The 18,229-nt window shown below is 37.3% G+C and overlaps 1 protein-coding gene across 3 annotated transcripts in view; it reads right to left on the bottom strand.

Annotated features, from left to right (window-relative positions):
• Nucleotides 1-18,229, bottom strand: part of LOC118815567 (1-phosphatidylinositol 4,5-bisphosphate phosphodiesterase beta-1) — a 151,187-nt gene that overhangs the window by 15,604 nt on the left and 117,354 nt on the right. For 2 of the 3 annotated variants that reach the window (XM_036581774.1, XM_036581776.1), the window contains 13 exons: nt 16,610-16,764; nt 14,555-14,719; nt 14,324-14,423; nt 13,994-14,098; nt 12,683-12,798; nt 11,227-11,362; nt 10,893-10,937; nt 9,292-9,511; nt 8,604-8,772; nt 5,544-5,620; nt 5,306-5,395; nt 4,509-4,566; nt 3,813-3,899 (listed from right to left, as the gene is read on the bottom strand). In XM_036581774.1, the coding sequence (XP_036437667.1) occupies nt 3,813-3,899; nt 4,509-4,566; nt 5,306-5,395; nt 5,544-5,620; nt 8,604-8,772; nt 9,292-9,511; nt 10,893-10,937; nt 11,227-11,362; nt 12,683-12,798; nt 13,994-14,098; nt 14,324-14,423; nt 14,555-14,719; nt 16,610-16,764 (1,523 nt within the window). Of the gene's footprint in view, nt 1-3,647; nt 3,673-3,812; nt 3,900-4,508; nt 4,567-5,305; nt 5,396-5,543; nt 5,621-8,603; nt 8,773-9,291; nt 9,512-10,892; nt 10,938-11,226; nt 11,363-12,682; nt 12,799-13,993; nt 14,099-14,323; nt 14,424-14,554; nt 14,720-16,609; nt 16,765-18,229 lie in introns of all 3 variants that reach the window. The other variant, XM_036581775.1, reaches the window with a different exon arrangement.

The following is an 18,229-nucleotide window of genomic DNA, read 5'->3' as shown; positions in this document are numbered from 1 at the left end:
AGGTGTGACAACAATCATCTCCCATTCCTACCACTCCTCACTCGCTGTCACAGTACAATGCCTGCACTCTGAAATTAACCCCTTGAATTCCAGGTTTTCTTTTCAGCAGCCGCCTTCTGCCTTCTATGAATGGTACATCTTGTTACATTAATATGCTCTGAAGTTAAGAACATTTTTTACTCCTATAGCATGTAAAGACATAAGATTTTGCTACGATAGCTATGACATGTAGATATAAGAGTGGAGGAACTAAAGTATGAACTCATACATGAGCCCTTCAGGTTTAAGGATTAAAAGGGAGGAGACGGTTCTATTTTTCGTGAATATTAAAAGAGAAATGCTGTTGGAAATGCTTTCAAAGAGGTCTTAAAGGCAAGTGCTTGTAGAAAGGACTACAATGGATATTCGTTTGGAGGGTACAATCTCTCTCTGTCTCTTCCCTTCCTTCCTCTCTTCCTCATCTGCTTTTTTGGTGAGCTCTAAGCGAGCAGAGTCCAGAGACCGTTCTCCAGCAGGTCTCCAAAGACCCAGGGATGGTTATAGCTGTCCATTAGTGGCTGCTCCGAGGCGTGAAAATAGGTCAGGACTACTTCTCTCTCTCTCTCACTCTCTCTCTCTAGCTCTCTCTCTCTCGGATATTAGCTTTGCCCTGGTTACTTCCACTCAATCCTTTTTTTCTTCCTGCTGATGTGGGGTTCAAGCACAAATAAACAGCTGAATCTGTCTGACCTGCTTTGGATCGGGGAAGATATTTTTCACTCTGAGGTATTTGCTAAAGATATCCGACTACGTGTCTATGAGAATGAGGGGTACAAGTACAGGTTCTCATGATTTTATCCATGATACCGGCACTGTTCCTGGAGTGAATGAGGTCAGGTGGATCAAGTGTGCAGCTGGACCGCTGGCCTGCACAATATGAGATCACTGACAAGAACAACGACAATATCATATTCACTAGACTGCTGCATTAATATAAAGGCATGAAACCACCTCTGGGCCTGCAAGTGTCATCTAATGAAAACTACACGCAATGAAAGCAAGTGGGTCATGGGTACCTTTGCAACAAAATATCAAGAGGTGAGATTCAGACTGGCTGTTAAAAGCAGCAGAAATGAGATCAGAAGTAAAACCTCTAGCCAAACGATGGTCATTACAGCTGAAACTCCAGCATAGATTGACCCTGCCAAGACAGTATAGTGCTGCAACACTATAAAAAAAGTGCACTCTGTGCTGTAGTGCCCTCTTGTGTTCAGTAGCAGCTGGTCTTGCTCCCTACCTTGTTTACCATCCCTACATTGAAATAAATGATGCACTGAATTTACTTGATTCAAACGTGTGTACTTTTACCACAAGATTAAATTACATCAACACAAATTGTGCTGATATAGCAGACACAAATATTATAAAATGAAAATATACTGTTAGATTTATATCACATTTATATTATTACATATTACATTCACTTACTCTCAAAGTAAGCAAACTGAAAAACTGTTGTGGTCACGTTTTATACTGTTGCTGTTGTGCAAAAACTGTGTATGCCCATTTTTATAATTTTTTACTTTTTTACTAAATTTGGACTTAATTTTTACTTCAGTCACCCTTTTCAATGTGTTAAAATTTCAAAGATTAATGGACCAAAAGAAACGGTCCAAAATTACTTGGGAAAAATACTGTTGCATTCATTTCTATTACAAGTTAAGAATGTTTATCCTTCAGTAAAATTACTCTTTTAGGTATGTAATGTTTTGTTCCAACAGCGGCCATATGTGAAGTGGTAATGATGTACATACTGGAATGGAGTAAATGCAATGCATCACTTTTTTGAATGATATTCTGCAGTGGATCAAACATGCCTGCTTATGTACCAAGACTACAGGCTACAGCAAAGCAGAACTGCGACATGAACTGCAGCTGTCTTAGAAAACATGACTGATAACTATATTCAAAAAAGCAAAAGTACAAACAGTACTAGGCAAAATTAGAGACCACCTTTCTATTATTTAACTTCCAATAAAAAAGGGCTATTAAGCGCAAGTGATTCATTACTAGGAGATACTTCTGGGGAAACTAGATATAAAATAATCCACTTGGATAAGAAAAGAGAAAGTTAAAAGAAAATAAATGACAAAACAAGTCTCCAAACCTAAAAAACCTTAAAAAAATATTAAAGATATAGAGGAAATGGAGCTCCTAACAAGCATGCATGACATGGTCGACACTTATTACATATAACTAGCAAAGATGTCCTGACTAGATCTAGCTTTCTCTGCATAGTTTATGATCAGTGGGCAGCTACACCTTGGCAAAATACAGTTAGAAGAAATGTATCTGAATCTATCAGACGATATTAAAGGAGAAGACATTAATCAAGCTTTCACCTTTGAGAGAGAGGAGAAAAATCAAGCTCCACTCTTGCTTCAGATCTGACAAAATCCACAGGTGTTTCTGTCCATCCTTTCACTGTGAGAAGACAACTCTACTCTATGGGTCTAAAGGGATGTACAGTTGTCAAGAAGCCATTACTGAGAAAAGAAAATAGACAAAAAGGAAGAAAATTTGCACTAGAATACTAAAACTGGACATCTGGGATGTGCACTTAGGTTTCATGGACTAATTCTAAACGTGTGATCTGACTCTAAATTTGTAGTTGGGATTATTTAAATTGTGAGAAAAAGCAGAAAACAATCAACAATCAACTTCTAGGACAGAACTTTGTAGGTGCGGAAAAATATCCCTGCAGATTCTTTGAAAGACCAAAAGCAAGTCTCCTGAAAAGAATAGAAGCTGTAATAAAGGCAAAACGACTCACTAAACGTTCATATATATATATATATATATATATATATATTGTTTTGACTGGGAATTAAATAAATGAGGGGTGGTCTCTGACTTTTGCACAGTACTTTTACATTACACAGTGTCCTGCATGATTTACTACCTACAAAAACTTCAGCAAAGCAATAAGGACCAGCATAACTTTCACAGTCCCTCCAAACAAGTAATGAACAAGACATTTAGTCATCAGTGCAAGCATTTGACTGCACTCACCTTGCTTACATGAGTCTGTCTTTGCACATGCGTAATAAGATTGTACAGTGACTGTACATTGTACAATCACTTGAAACATCTGAATCATATTCAAAAGCACCATTAATTTCAGTGTAAGCCAAAGACTAGTCAATAATGATGGTGTTATGCAGTGTCTTACAGGAAACATTTTGTGTTTAAGTATGATGCCATGGGATATTATTACACAGCGCATGCACCCGGTAATGACTTGGTTTTAGCTAGAACAGAAAAAAAAATGTATTAATATGTTATATTAGTGGGAATTACCACATAAATATTTAGGTATATGTGGTTGGGACTGCAGTACATTGCGTGTTATTACTAAGGGTTCTTAAGGTGCCATCGCCAAGCATTTTAAAATAGCATTCTAACAGTGCTGAGCTTACATTATGCCGGGTTAACTTGATGCTCTTTGTAGATGTTAGGTATTTGGAGTGGCATTATGATTACTTACAGCAGAAAGAACACATCTATGTATTCATTTTCTGAGCTTAGAAAGCAATGCACAGCACAATAAGACTGCTTTCAGTATTAGAGCTTAGATTTATTCAGGGCTGGGATGCAAAAATGCTTACCTTCCCCTTCTCGCAAACAGTCCTCCTAAAATAACAGTGACAATGAGGTGACACACACGGTGTGTGTTTTGGGAAACATGCAAAGTGTTTTCATGCCATGTTTAGCGTGACTTGCTTAAACAATGGTGGTAAAATGATCTGAAGCAGAACAGATTTCTCTCATACCTTCGGCTTCTCATCCAGGATTTGCTGCCGTATGAGCTTGTGGGCCTCCAGCAACTTCTCTTGCCTTTTGCTTTGAGCATCCTCCAGCTTAAAAGAGATAGACGGAAACGTAAGACGGAGATAAGATACACAGCATCTGTTTTGTATGTCTGTGCGTGGCATGTACACATTGCATAATCCAGCTTTAACCCCTAAAAGTCACAGTTATTGCCGGTGAAAACAGAGCACGATGTAATGTGTTGGTAATTATTTCTCACTTGCTGCTAACCGAAACAAGCAGAGATGCTAAATAAAAAGTCCAAAAGTCCAGATGTGAAACTTTGTCACTATCAAATTTGTGCTCATGTTTGTGGTTAAGGTCTTCACACTTCTCTGTGATGCTAATCCAGGTAGATTCAGTCCCAATTATATAAATGTGTTACGGCATCAGTATCATCATTGGAAGATACATACATGAAAAAATACCACACATCTGCATATCAGTATCTGCCAATATTATCTCATATAATATAAAATGATATAATTCCCATATCAGTGCATCCCTAGTAATCAATTATGTAATTACCAAATTATATTTTAATAGAGTATCAAAATGACTTATAAGAGTTGATGACAGAGTGATGATTTTAGACAGTGCTGACTACACAGCAATGATTTTAGACGTGCACGTTTACTTACATGGCCGCTGTTACTTACCCTTTTAATATATTGTACAACTTCATTCACATGTGATCTGTTGATCTCCAACTTCTCTCTGTAACATACACAGTGTATTAAATTCACTGCTTGTGAATGTAATCCCTTATTCTCTAGGGTATTTTTTTATTTCCACTAGTCATTGTTCAATAACTACTATGAAACTAATGTTCAAGTTATGAAACTGAAGAATTGTCACTGGAATGAAAAGGGTTAAGCTATGTGCTATGCAGCAACTACCAAACCAATGTATAATGTCATTCTAAACATCAGTTGAATATGAAAGTATTGCATCAATTTCTTACATAGTGGCTGGAAATGCTGCTCAAAATACATACCATCAGGAAAATGTAGTAAATACAGTGCAGATGTACATACAGATGTAAACGCTCCTGAATTGAAGCTGACATTCTTCACTTTACCCTCTTTGTACAGAGCTGCCTAATGTGAGGCCTTCAGACTATCTTTGACTCACCAGGATGTTCAATGCAGTAAGCAAAAAGCTGCCCTAATTCATACTTTTAGTAACAAAATATACAATTTAATCTATATAAATAGATGTAATATATGTAAATAACAATCAAGACGTCATGCTCAACAAGGAACTCTCCATACAACTAGCACAACTTCTTTGTTTGTATACTGGTTTGTTTTCTTGGTTCTTAGTCCACTACAAACTTTTCCAAACAAATAAAATTAGTCTAAATACTTATGGACTGCATGGCATTTCTTAAGGGAGCACTGTACTGATGGTGAACAAACTCAAATGTAGTGAGCATATAGCCCAAATGACTTACTCTTCTGTTAGATTCTTCTCTATTGACTTTGCATCATTTATCTTCTCTTGTCTCTTTTTGTCCATCCTCTTCTTCAGGTCTTTCTTTTCCCTGCAGATAAAAAAATTTAAAGGTGCTGGACAAAGTTAAAAATAGTTACATATTATGAAGATACCACATGTACCAACATCACAGCATAGATCCTACTCAACCTTGCATACGGTGCATACACTGAGTCTCTTAGTAATGCAGTACTTACTTCTCGCATAGTTCCTTCATCTTCTTCAGCTGGTTACTCTGACACTCCTCAGCAACTGCAGTCAGCTTCTCAACAAGCTGGAACAGTGGACATTTCAGACAGGAAAGATACACATGCACACATGTGGTTAAAAAAAACTGATTGGTTATTCAACAACATTTCGAAGTGAGACTGCAGGCAGAAGTGACAAATTCCCCATCCAAATTTTTAATAACGTCTTCTCTTACACTGTAATCAGAAAAAAGTGTCAAAACGCAACAGAAATGGGATAATTCTGCATGTTTTTTGAGCTACTGTCTAAGTGCATTTTCAAAAGGTTGGCAACTTTGCCAAAGGTTTAGTTGACTTTAGTTCACTGAAAAGCTTGTTTCCTGTAGAAACAAACTATAATATTCATATTTTTGCTGTAAAAAAAATCTGTATATTTTTATTTTTCTGCATGATTTGAATCACTTCCTTTGTAAATGACAACAACATTTCCAAAAATATTGAGCATGTGTCTTGAGATCTCATTGGCTAATGCACATTTGTGGCTGATTAAGTTTCTCATTTGTTTTTCTACATTGAGAACCTAAACCTACATTCAAAAAATGTTCACTCCTAGGACATTACAGAATACTTTTTCAATATTTTGCTAATAGCAGGATTTATGCTGTATTTTGCAGTTGAAATAGATCCTAAAAACAGTTTTTACAACATGACAGTGTTTTCTTGGCTAAAAGGAAAAAAATATATATATTTAAAAGAAATCTAACAATTTCAACAATATGTTCTGTAAAAGTCTTCTTATTCAAAGGCTACAGTTTTTGGCTTCTTAAAGTATGCAAATCCATGTTTAAGTTGATCTCATATGCATATAGAGAGTTTTGTTCCAAAATGCTATATATACTTTTTCGATATAACTTATTTTATAGTCAGAATAACTGCTCATGTATAATTGAAAAAAATATTTCTCTAATAAAGGGTGCAGGTCTTGTGTTTCATATTCTTTCATACCCTTCATATTCTTACAAAACCTTGTGTCTGCAAAGAACTCTTACATTAGGGAAGAAAAAACAAGCATTCTTAGCTCTCAATGAAAGTTAATGTAACAAGGTTTTACTGCAAGTCATTATGGATCATTTCTACTGGTCCACTCAGCATGAAATTCCAGTTTTGACACAAAGTGCAAAAAAAATCTCTCTCTCTTACTCTATCTTTCTCTCTCTCTCTTTATTTCACATTTACAGAGAATATAAAGAATATCAGAAATCACCCAGCGTATTCACTGTGATATCTACTGTTTCAAAAAGTAACTAACTTATTCGCCTGTAATGTCTTGCATTGAAGCAATGTGATACTATGAACTACATCATGATGGGCCTTCTGTTCTTCTGAGAGTGCTTTATGGCCTCACTGACACTCAGTGGACTGGAATTCTGTCAGCACTTTAGAAGCAACGTAATTGAGCTTTCTGCTTGAGTAAGTCTCAACTAATTTTCCATGATAGGTTCTGCTGTCTGTGACAACAGGTAATCAACACACACAGCCACAGACACACACAATCATGGTGAGAGATCTGGGCAGCGCTGAGTTTGTACCGTACTGATCACAGATAGAAGAGAGAGGCAATGGGAGCTGTGTCAATCATCGTGTGTTCAGGAAGGGTTGTACACAAACGTGATGATTTAACTGGGAGTTATAGGCAGATAAACGCTGCTCCACACTGTTTGGGTTTTCTCTGTGTTATTCTATGTGTTGGTTAGCAGATGTGTAGACACAGCAAGGTAAGTGACAGTAACAAATAATGGACAGCTAACTGACAATGGAAGCCACCAATCTAGCATTCTAAGAGCTGCAGGCCCAAATAACCACAAGCTTGAGTCCAACTGTGTGAAGTTAGAAAATATAGACTATATATTAATTATTTTTATTTATTTTATTAAGTTATACTATAAAACAGACTTGCTAATGGGGTTTATAACACTAATGTCAGAGAAGCACTTTGTGGTCATTAAACTAGCTTAAACATTACACCTTGAAGTACAATTATGAGAAATGGACCTATCAAGTTGCTGATTTTGCAGATGCCCAAATCAAGGCAATATTTTTGATATTATTTTATTGCTCGTTTTCTGTTATCAACAGCAGCATAATGTTATGGGCACTTGTAAAGAGGAAAACGATGTGCCAAGTGCATTAACTTTACTTTGTGTATCAGAGTAAAAACATTTTTACCAGATTAACAAGATGCAGCTCCTCCTTTTACAAACTCATGTTTTAAGAAAAGTCTCCCAGAGCGGAAATTTTCTTTTTTAAGTAATCATCCTGAACTCAATCCAATAGTGGTGAGTGGTCGCAGTACTTCAAAAAGTAATAGGTCAAATGCTCGCTCTCCTGGTGGTTCCGGAAGCCCTGAACGCATAGCATAGTAGTATGAAGTTTTGGGCACAGCTCTTGACTAGCTGACTCAGATGCATTAGTGTTAGGTAAAGGAATATTAGATGCAGGACCAAAGAGAGGTTTGGTGACCACAGCTCAGAAGACATAAATTAGGTCTGTGTAGAAAAAAAGACTTAGTGTTATTAATATTTGTATGAAATTGACACAACAACGTAGTCTTGTAAATGAAACCCTGTGGTTATTTGTAACAGCTCAGAGCAATCGCTGTTATTTGTTTATGCTTTTGGGTCTGTGTCTTCCTCTGCCCCCTGACCACCGCCCACCTCAGAAACAAAATATATTTCAAATGTGTGGAAAACACAGAGTACTGATAAAATCCCGGTGTTAAAATGGCTGCTATTACAGATTTTCTATTTCACAAAGGTCCAGTCTATTCAGGACTACTTAACAAACTGACAGAGTCTGAGGCAAATGTGATGATTTGGGCAGGAAGTTTCCACAATGCTAACATGTGATGTATATGTATACCTACATTAGCCTTATAGTTCCAGTTCAAAACTAAAGAGGGATAAAAAGGAAACTTTGGATTAAAAGGAAACTTTGGAAGCTACTGGGCTACATTTGGGCTAAGAAAGAAATGGGATTTTTTTTTTGGAGGTTTCTGGACGCAGGGTGTACCTGTTTGATGTGTTTGCCTTTGAGGTACTGCTCGCTGTAGTACTGGTCCTGCCTGAGGGTGAGGAGCTGCTGCTGCTGCTGTTCCTTCAGCTCATTCAGTCTCTGAGCACTCTCCTGCTCCAGAGCAGCCAACTCCTGTTCTGCTGTCCACAGAGCATCTGAACCTGATCTGCCACACACACACACAAACATATAATTTTACAGTTACATTAAAAAAATATTTCTGACTTCGCCCAGAAAAACTGTGGAGAGAAAAACATTCCTTACATTTCTGTCATGTTTTTGCCAGAAAAGAGTCAAAAGTGCACAATCAAACCTGCTGATACACTGTGTTAGTCTAATATAAAAGTAATTATATGTACTAACTATGTAATTAATCATGTAATTACCTTAAAAAAATAATGTATACTAAACATGTAGAAAAACAACAAAAATTACCCAAGACTTCTATGACTTTATATGGGATCTGGCCATAAACTCTAGTATTTTAGAAAGCACACATTACCTAAAAGAGTCATTACTTAATACAACTAGCAAGCAATATAAGGATCCAATGAAAAAACGCGTAAGCCAACCAGCAGAGATAATGTACCAAGCCAGATAAAGAAACTGCAAGCGATAGAAAAGCATCCCTAAACAATAAGCTATAGCAAGGCTGGGAAGTGAGAGTGTGTATTAGGGGACCTACCTTTTCTTACCGGCTTGTTTAGCGCTTCTGTTTAGGGCCGAGCAGCGGCGGAGCTGTTCGCTGTTCAGCTCGTTCTGCCGGGCCGTGTGCTCTTTAATTAAGTCTGTGGTTTTCTTATGGTGCTTCTTCACCAGCTCCTTCAGTTCTTTATACTGCTTCCTCTGCTCCCGCACAAAAGCCTTCTGCTGCTTCAGCTCTTCCAGTGTCTGAGCCTCCACCTCTATCACACACAAATGCACACCAAACATGTTCTCGCTACATCATTAACAAAATCAGAATGTTCTGCTGGTAAGTAGAAGTACTGGCAGAAATGACCAGCAGCAAACAAAAAGATGAGGCTACAGTAGATCACAAGTTGTGGAAGCTTAACAGCCAACACAGTCAGCATTGTGCAAACTGCACACCTAAACCATTATTCACTGTCCTCAAGCTGTGTGTTAAGTAGTTTAAAATAGACTTACTTTTGTGGTTTCTGATACTGATGTACTGATGTACTGTTGTCAATGAAAATACACAAAACTTTGAACAAAGTCTTCAATATGGCTGCTATGCTTTTTATCTACGCAACTTTTGTTTAATTTTCACAGTATGTTGTACAGTGTCAGACACCATATAACGTCTATTGGGGGGATCCCCTTTTGAGCCTTGGTTCCTCTTAAGATTTCATCCTTTTACTTTTAGGGTTTTTTCTTCGCCACTGTTGCCATGGCTTGGTCTTGGGGGCTTGGACCCAGATTTTTCTGTAAAGCTGCTTTCCACACTTATTTAATATATAAATAAACTTGACTTGAATTCAGCTTGACCTAGTCTTAGGCAGGTGTGCACTGACCTACCCTAGCAAAAATGTTAGAGGACCTAAAGTTAATGTGAAGTGTATTTGAGGACTAAATTGATGTAAACTATTGCTTTTATTCATCGACAGTAAAATTTCGCTTTGCTTTGTTTCATTCAAGTCAAGCAAACCCTACAAATTAGTCTGCTTAAAATACACTAAGTATTTTTTAGGTTGAACTAAATATTTTTCCAGTGTAGATAATGCATTGAATTTATATTATTCAAATGAATGCATGATCTGCACAAGAATAAAATATGACAAACACAGGTACTGCAAAAAGTAAAATGAAAAACAAGGCTGTGTTGATATATTTCATTTACCTGCAAATTATGTAAACCATGCTGTTAAGAACAGTTGCATGCAAAGGTTTGACCACCCCTGGACAAATGATAAATTTTGCTGATTTCCTAAGTGATAAATATATAATGTGTCATAACTTTTCGACAGGCCACATTTTATGTTTAATTTTTTCCCAATATGATAAATTTAGCAAATAAACAGTAATTGTGCATTAAAATGTGCACAACTACTTTAAAGCATTACTTGTGATGATTTAGGCATACAATGTGCATGATGCTAACCTGGTGGCCATACAATCCTATTCCTTGTTAGCTAAATTAGCTCCAGTGCAAACCTAAAGAAGCAAACTTAGGACATCAAATATGTCCAATCAGCTACATCTGGGTTGAGGGGTATAAATGTAATTTTTGGCTGAATCACTGCTTTAAGTGATGTAATTTGCTGTACTGAGACTAGGCTACTGTACCTGTCAAGATGCCATGAAGCACACTGTCAGGCGGCTTCACAGATCCTGAAACGAATATTACATGAATGAATGAATGTACACACATACACACACTAACTATCTATCTATCTATATATCTATATATATCTATCTATCTATATCTATATAATATTTATTTATTTATATATTTATATGGCATTGTGCTCTGTATATTACATATTGTGACTTTAACAAGGTCCAGTACAGACCAGCATGTTTACAATGGGGACGCTATGAAAAAATGTTTTCAGTTACATATTCATATCTCTTTAAAAATGTTTTTGGAGGCCCTGAAGTGGGACTCTGTGTGCTATACCTGAGGAGGGTATGTGGTGGCTGCCCACTGAGGGCGGTTTAACAGGGATAAGGGGAGCGTGACCCACTCCGTTCTCTGCTGGGGCATGTTGGGCTTCATTCTGCTGCTTTTGTATCGACTCCACGCCCGCATCTATCTGCAAGTGCAATTGTGTTTATTAGCATCCAAAACACTGATCAAATCAAATTTTTAAAATAAGAGTTAATAATTAAGAGACAATAATCATTATTATTATTATTTAATTAATAATAATAATAATAATAATAATAATAATAATTATTATTATTATTATTGTTGTTGTTGTTATTATTGAGGAATTCACCAATTTTATGAGGTGTAATATAATTAGAGGGTTAAGATGTAAACAAAGTCAGTCAGAGCGGTATGATGTGAAATTTTCCATTCTTACCGAATCTGAATTGTTCACAGTGGTGGTGAAGGGAACCAGACGTCTGAAGCATTTAATGGATATGGATATGAACACACTGTCTGATGTCTGAGACAAAGTTTTAAGAATGTTTTGAGGGAAGGTTCACTCTAGCTTCACTGGTCATTTTGCATAGTAGATGTAATGATTATCACCACCACTGTACAAACATCAGAGTGGATTAGTTCCTCTACACCATTCACATCAAAACACTAAAGGACTGTGTTTACATTTCAAACACTGAATTATGCAGATTTAAAAAAAAACAGTGGAATTCCATTTTAAATTTTAAGGCTTATTATCCACACCTGCTATGAATTATTTGGGAACTACTATTAAAATGAAATGTAAAGTGTGTAGTTATGAGAGTGTGGAACTAGACCCATCTACAGACCATTGTAGCTTAGGGGGTCCAAAGTCAGTTAATAAAAAATAAAATCATCTATAATAAAGACCCCAGAAAGTCTGACAAGCCTTTTACGCACAGCTGCTCTAAAGCAACTAAAATATTTTATCCATCTAGCTTTATATACCCTTTATTAAGCATGTAATTGCTGAAAATTGCACAATAACAATAAATATAAAGGTATTAATATCTAAACCCAGTATAGTACCTCCACTCCAGTGCAGATTCTGTAGATGTAGCGCTGGTATCCCACTCTTATCATGGCTATCGCTAATCCTGGATCACTTTTGCCTTCTCTCTATCCTTCTCTCTTCCTCAAAGCTTAACTTTGCTCTCTCAGTGCTTACTTACATTGCAGCCAACAAAACTACAACTTTCATGAGAGCAGTTACCATAACAGCAGCTCGAGGTAAGCGTTAATTGGATCTCGCACTGCTGCATCAGCTTGATTGGTTGAGAGTGAAGGTCAAAGTGGGTTCCCAGAGGACAAGCCAATCAGCTCACACACCAGTGGGCAGGCTGCCAACTGGTTCAGAGCTATTTTGTATGGCAGTTCAAACAGAAGCACATCACTAACACAGAAACACAAACAAGCACAGAGACTTAAACCACACATTACAGACCTCTTTACTGTTGTCTTCCTGTTCCCCCTCCTCCTGCGTGAGAGCTGCAAGTTGACTGGCTCTTTGCTCCATCAGGTTGATGTAGCGAATAGGATTGGACAGTGCCTCAATCACATCTGCTCACATGGAAGGTAGTAAAGTCCAATTAGAATGTATATAGTGTTTGTGTTTAAAATTGTTTTTGTCTTTAATGTGAATACGTTATATCAACCCTACTTTCTGTTTATTTACTGTAGCAAGTATTGTTTTGATGTACCATTTTATTAACATGCAATCGATTCACAGTAAAAAAAAATCTGAAAGTCAGACCAACTTGAACATAATAACTTTTTCAAATATTTCCTTGGTTTAGTTAAATTAAGTTCTTCTAATGTTTTCAGCACTGCACCTATGTTAGGTCTACAAAATACAGTTTAGGTGGAGCTTATTTTAAGTGTAGTTGCCAATTCAGCTTATATGTCAATTTCAGCTCATAAGGTGGCAACCCAGTCACTGGCATTTATTTATTTATTTTATTTATTTATTTATTTTTGAGTAAGCTCAACTTGACCTAACATGCAGTACTAAAAAATGTGTGTTTTTTGAATAACCTTTGGCTAAACTAAATTTCTTAACCTAAAAAAATGCAAAATGTAAATGCAAATGCAAATTTCTTGTTGACCTCACTTTCATTTTTTTTCACAGTACTGACACTTTAGAATGGTGTACAGTCAAAATATCACAGTTTTTCAGTGTAAAATCCAACAGTATATTAGCCCTGTTACACTTGCCATTAAAATATATCTCACTTCTGGATGTTGTCCCTATGCCACTGTGTACATAATGTACATAACTCACAGTCTTTTCTGCCTCTGTAGCCCAAAATGCCTGAAACTCTACATTGCAACTGCAAAAAAGTGTTTTATAAAGAATTAAACATAGCAGCCTGTACCAGCTCTGCCTCCTCTGCTCTGGCACAATGCTAGCCTGATGTAAAAATGTAAATATTTCCAGGGGAAATGAGATCTGATAAACATCTGGATGGAGAAGCTACATTTAAAAGGGTAAGTGTAAATATGTCCTGATTGGATCGAGATCACAGCGATCTGGTGTTAACGCCAAGTAAAAACAGGGCCGTCCCTGCCCTGGTCTTGGAGGCCTACTGCCTTGAATGTTTAAATGCTGTTCCTGCTTTAATTCAACTTTAATTCAGTAACAGCTGAATAGTTGGACCAGATGTAGGAGCAAAGAAAGAACCAAAATGTGCAGGACAGTGGGTCTCCAGGACCAGAGTTGGAAGACACTGATTTAGCCTCAACTTTTAGTTTGTACCTGCAAAAGTGTCAGGGACATAGTCTTTGACTTCAGTGTAGACAAAAATGGCAGGCAGAGTTAGTGTCTGGTTCTTCTCATTCCTCAGCCCTATGTAATGGTAACCTGAAGCAGAAAGTAAGCGTAGAGAGGAGACACACTGTTTATCATAGCTGTTCACTATTAATAACAATACTGAGCAGTCTTAGCTTGTGAAGCAGTGATATCCTGAGATTAAATGCATATGTAATATATTGCAGATACAAGAAAGTCATTGTGTGTACAGTATAGCTGTACTAGTGTGACAGGATGTATGTATTCTATGTATTTCCATTAAACAGAGCTACTTGCCAGGACGGATGGCGTACACTGGAATGATGCGATGACCAATAATCTTCCCATTGTCCTCATAAACAGCTATTCTCAAAGAAGCAAGAGTGGGAAGAACCACCTGTGAGACACAGCCATGCACAGAATGCTCAGAGCAGCAGGGGAAAGGCCATTCAGGTATGTGAGCATGTTGTTTAATGTTTTGACCTGAAATTGGTCTTTACAGCAGAAAACCTTTGAAATTTGGTTTACCTTCTTAAAGACTATGGGCTCCTCATCCCACACAGGGTTGACCGCGTTGCCTGGGGATGTCTTGGTCCGAAAAGCTTTCCTTTTTGTGTCCACTGGTAGTCCGAACATGTCCACCTCTACATACGTGCCAACCTTTTTATCGGACAGGAACTGACCTGATATAATCTGTCAGACACAGAGTAAAACACTTGAGAATCAAACAGATGCTTCACCTTCAGATAACCTGCATACATGGGAGGTGACAGAATGATTACAATATAGCTACGCTTGCAAGGCTATCTTTGGTTTGCTAGTTTGTAAGTAGTAGTAAGGCCATATGGACATGTGGAGTGATACCTGTCAATACTTTCAAACCTGATCTTTCCTTTTAAAGGTGATATATTCGACATTTTTAACATTAACATAGCAGCAAACAACTGTTTTCTATGTAAAGACATAGTGGAGTAACAGCAGCCTGAGCAGAGAATGAAGTCTCGCCGCCTCTGTGTGCGCTGTAAGCCGGGCTTCTCTGTTTTTTGTTTTCATAGCTGGGATGGCCATGTGTGCATGTTAGTCCCACCCTGTGAACACAACAGCCCTCCCCACATTTTGTTTTGCCCTCCCCAAAAAGTGACCGCCCACACAGTATGCGCAGGAAAATTTGAACAAGAAGCTGAGGCGCTATAATGTAGTCTAGCTGCTGCACCTTTTTAAGTGGAATGGGAAAATTGCAAGAAGAAGCTGTTGAAAAAGAAGATGATGGAAAGGGATGAGGAGGTTGCTCCTGCTGGACAGATGGGTAACATTAACTCATGTTTGCTGTTTCACAAAATATTGATTGATTAGTATTGATTTTGTCTTGTTTTTGCGGATGTTTGTGACAGCAACTGGTTAGCTTCACAGAAGAAAGTGTAGTTTGACAGTTTGCTAACCCACATCCTAGCTAACGTTAGCTACATTACTTGCTGTGTCATTCTTCACTCTAATATTATATCATGGTATTTGTGAGCACAAGATCTGCGAAGGGTTTTATGGCCACAAATATATAAAAAGGTGTGTTGGCCTCGATAATGTGCATCCATGAATTTGGGGGGCGAGGTTTCTGAAGAAGCACTAAAGGGAGGGGTTGCTGTTGAGTTCAAATATTAACAATCATTTTCCAGAAATCATAGAGTGCCCCTTTAAGAATCAATTCTCACATTACTGCATTATCAAATGTTTACTGTAGACATCATACACATATGCCAAAGAAGACTTCTAAAAGGTTCAGCTTCTGTGTTGGCATCAGCCTCTGTATTAGTTGGCATTACCCGTTGTCATTATTACTTGGGGTCATAATGAAAAGAAAATCAGGGGTTACTGAGAGTGAGGATCCTCTCACTCTCTCTGATTCTGAGCCTAGATCTAGCTAAGACGTTTCGATACAAGCTATGATTTAATTGCATTCAGTCACAAGAGCAATACTGAGGTCAGGTACTGATGCTGGATTATTAGTTCCGGATCACAAACACAACTCCAACTCATCCCAAAGGTATTGAATGGAGCTCCATCACTCCAGAGAACACAGTTCAACTGCTCCACAGCCCAATGCGTGGGGACTTTAGCTTTAGCTGAATTACTAAAGGAGAATACATTGGGACATATAGTGTATATGAGAAGGATTAAATGTAGACAGTCTTTGTACAGGCAAATATTCTGTCCAAAACATCAACATTAATGTAATCAAGAGGCAATCACAGATTTAGGTTCCTTGGGGCTTTAATATGACCTTCTTTAAGTATTCATGATTGCAATATCTCTTGTGCAAAGTCATTCATTAAAAATGTGCGCAACCAGGGGCAGCTAAAATTTAATTTAAATCTTATTTAAAAAGGAAGAAACAAATCTGAGGAAACCTTTTTTGCTGTATAAAGAAAAATCTTGAGCAAACAGCAAAGGATGTCCTTAGGAAACCCGAACATAGTTGCATCAAAAACACTGACATCAGCCACCGGAAACTGGTAGGAAACTTTCTGTCAGAAATCCACTCAGCACACAAACAGCATGCCTGTTACCCACAATAGCTGGCACCCTTACCTTCACTGACAACGTGTGTGCTACAATCCCATCAACTGTGCTCTCAGTGAAGGGGTCAAAGTGTTTATCAGGCCTCCTCATAAACTCAGGCTTCAGCTTATAGCCACATTTCCCATTGTACTCATACATCCCCAGATTCAGCTGCATGGGCAGATCTGTGGGTCAGACAGGACATGAGAGGAAAAAAGAGTTAGAGTGAACTTCGCCCACTCATATTTCTAAGAGATGATACAGCAGTGATGAGAATAAATAAATCTGAGAAGATCTGCAAAACATTACATTTGGAAAACGATCAGACAAATCATTTATTAAAGCTTAGCTGAGGCCTTATGGGATATCTTTTAGTTGAGGATTTTTGGCAGACATCATTCTAAGAAAGAGCCCTTACAAGGCAATTACAAGATTAGAATGATTCCCAGCTGACAGTTCAGTTCTGTGCTTTTCAGATGTTAAAAGTGCAAAACGTGCACAAATCCATGAATTCTGAGCACATATCATAGTAACAAATTAGTTAAAGGGCCCATATCCTATATTTCTCTTTTAATTTTTTTATTTTATTAAACTAAATCATAATTTGTTTGCACATGACCACTTTCTAACTTCTCTTTATCCCTTAGCATTTCTGTTACTGTGCCTTTATAATGATATAAGTGAGCTCTGCTCTGATTAGCCGTCCTGCATTTAGCCTCATTCAAGAAGAACTCAGAGCTGAAACACTCATTATAACTTAAATATGATGTAAAGTGCTGTAGGTGGAATATATGTATAGTTGGTTCTCATGACATCACAAAAAACAATGAATTCAAAACAGGCTGCAGTAAAGTTTACATATATAAACTATATGGACTGGAGGGCGAACAGTACATTTTGAAACAAACAATGTTTACATTTTACTTCAAACTCCTTAATTTCACAAAAAATAAGAGAAGTTCAGTTTTCTGTGATACAGACCCTTTAAAATGTAGTTTAAAGAATAATTAAGTATAATTATGTAATTCAACACCATTTTAAAGCTTATAAAAACTCTTAACGCAAGCTAGCTAGGCCTAAGTACAGCTTCCGCAAGGTTAGTTTTAACAAGCCTCCCACAGAAAACAATAAGACAAGTCCATATACCTGTACAGTAATCAAAAATGTACTACAGAAGTTATGTAAATTATACATATTCCAATTTTATCATGCTGATAAAATTTTTAAACTTTGGGGTCAAAAATGAATTCTTGCCTGACACACCTTTTCACTAATCACATTTAATTTGACTTTCATATTTCTATACATTTAGGTTGGAAAGCTCATTTGGTTCACACAGCATAGAAAGGTATTGCATTACTTATGTTTGCATTGATTTACCAGACTTTAAAGCGACAACTGCCCCCCCTCTGTCTGTCACAATTAACCCTCTGAAGCTGCTGTAGGTAGGTGTAGGTGTAGTGTACTGGAAACAAAGTTTATGTTTTCATTTGTAGCAGAGATGTGTTTGTTTACTTGTATAAAAATATTAATCTTAAATGATTAAAAAAAACAAATATCTCCTCTGTGTTTAAGCTGCCACATGATTTGAATAAAATATCCACTGAATGCAGTTAAAATGACTCATTACTTTTCCACAGGAACTTTGCA

The sequence above is a fragment of the Colossoma macropomum genome, unplaced genomic scaffold (genome assembly GCF_904425465.1).
Source record: "Colossoma macropomum unplaced genomic scaffold, Colossoma_macropomum, whole genome shotgun sequence".
Taxonomy (NCBI): Eukaryota; Metazoa; Chordata; class Actinopteri; order Characiformes; family Serrasalmidae; genus Colossoma; species Colossoma macropomum.
This window is presented reverse-complemented; position numbering and strand designations above follow the sequence as displayed.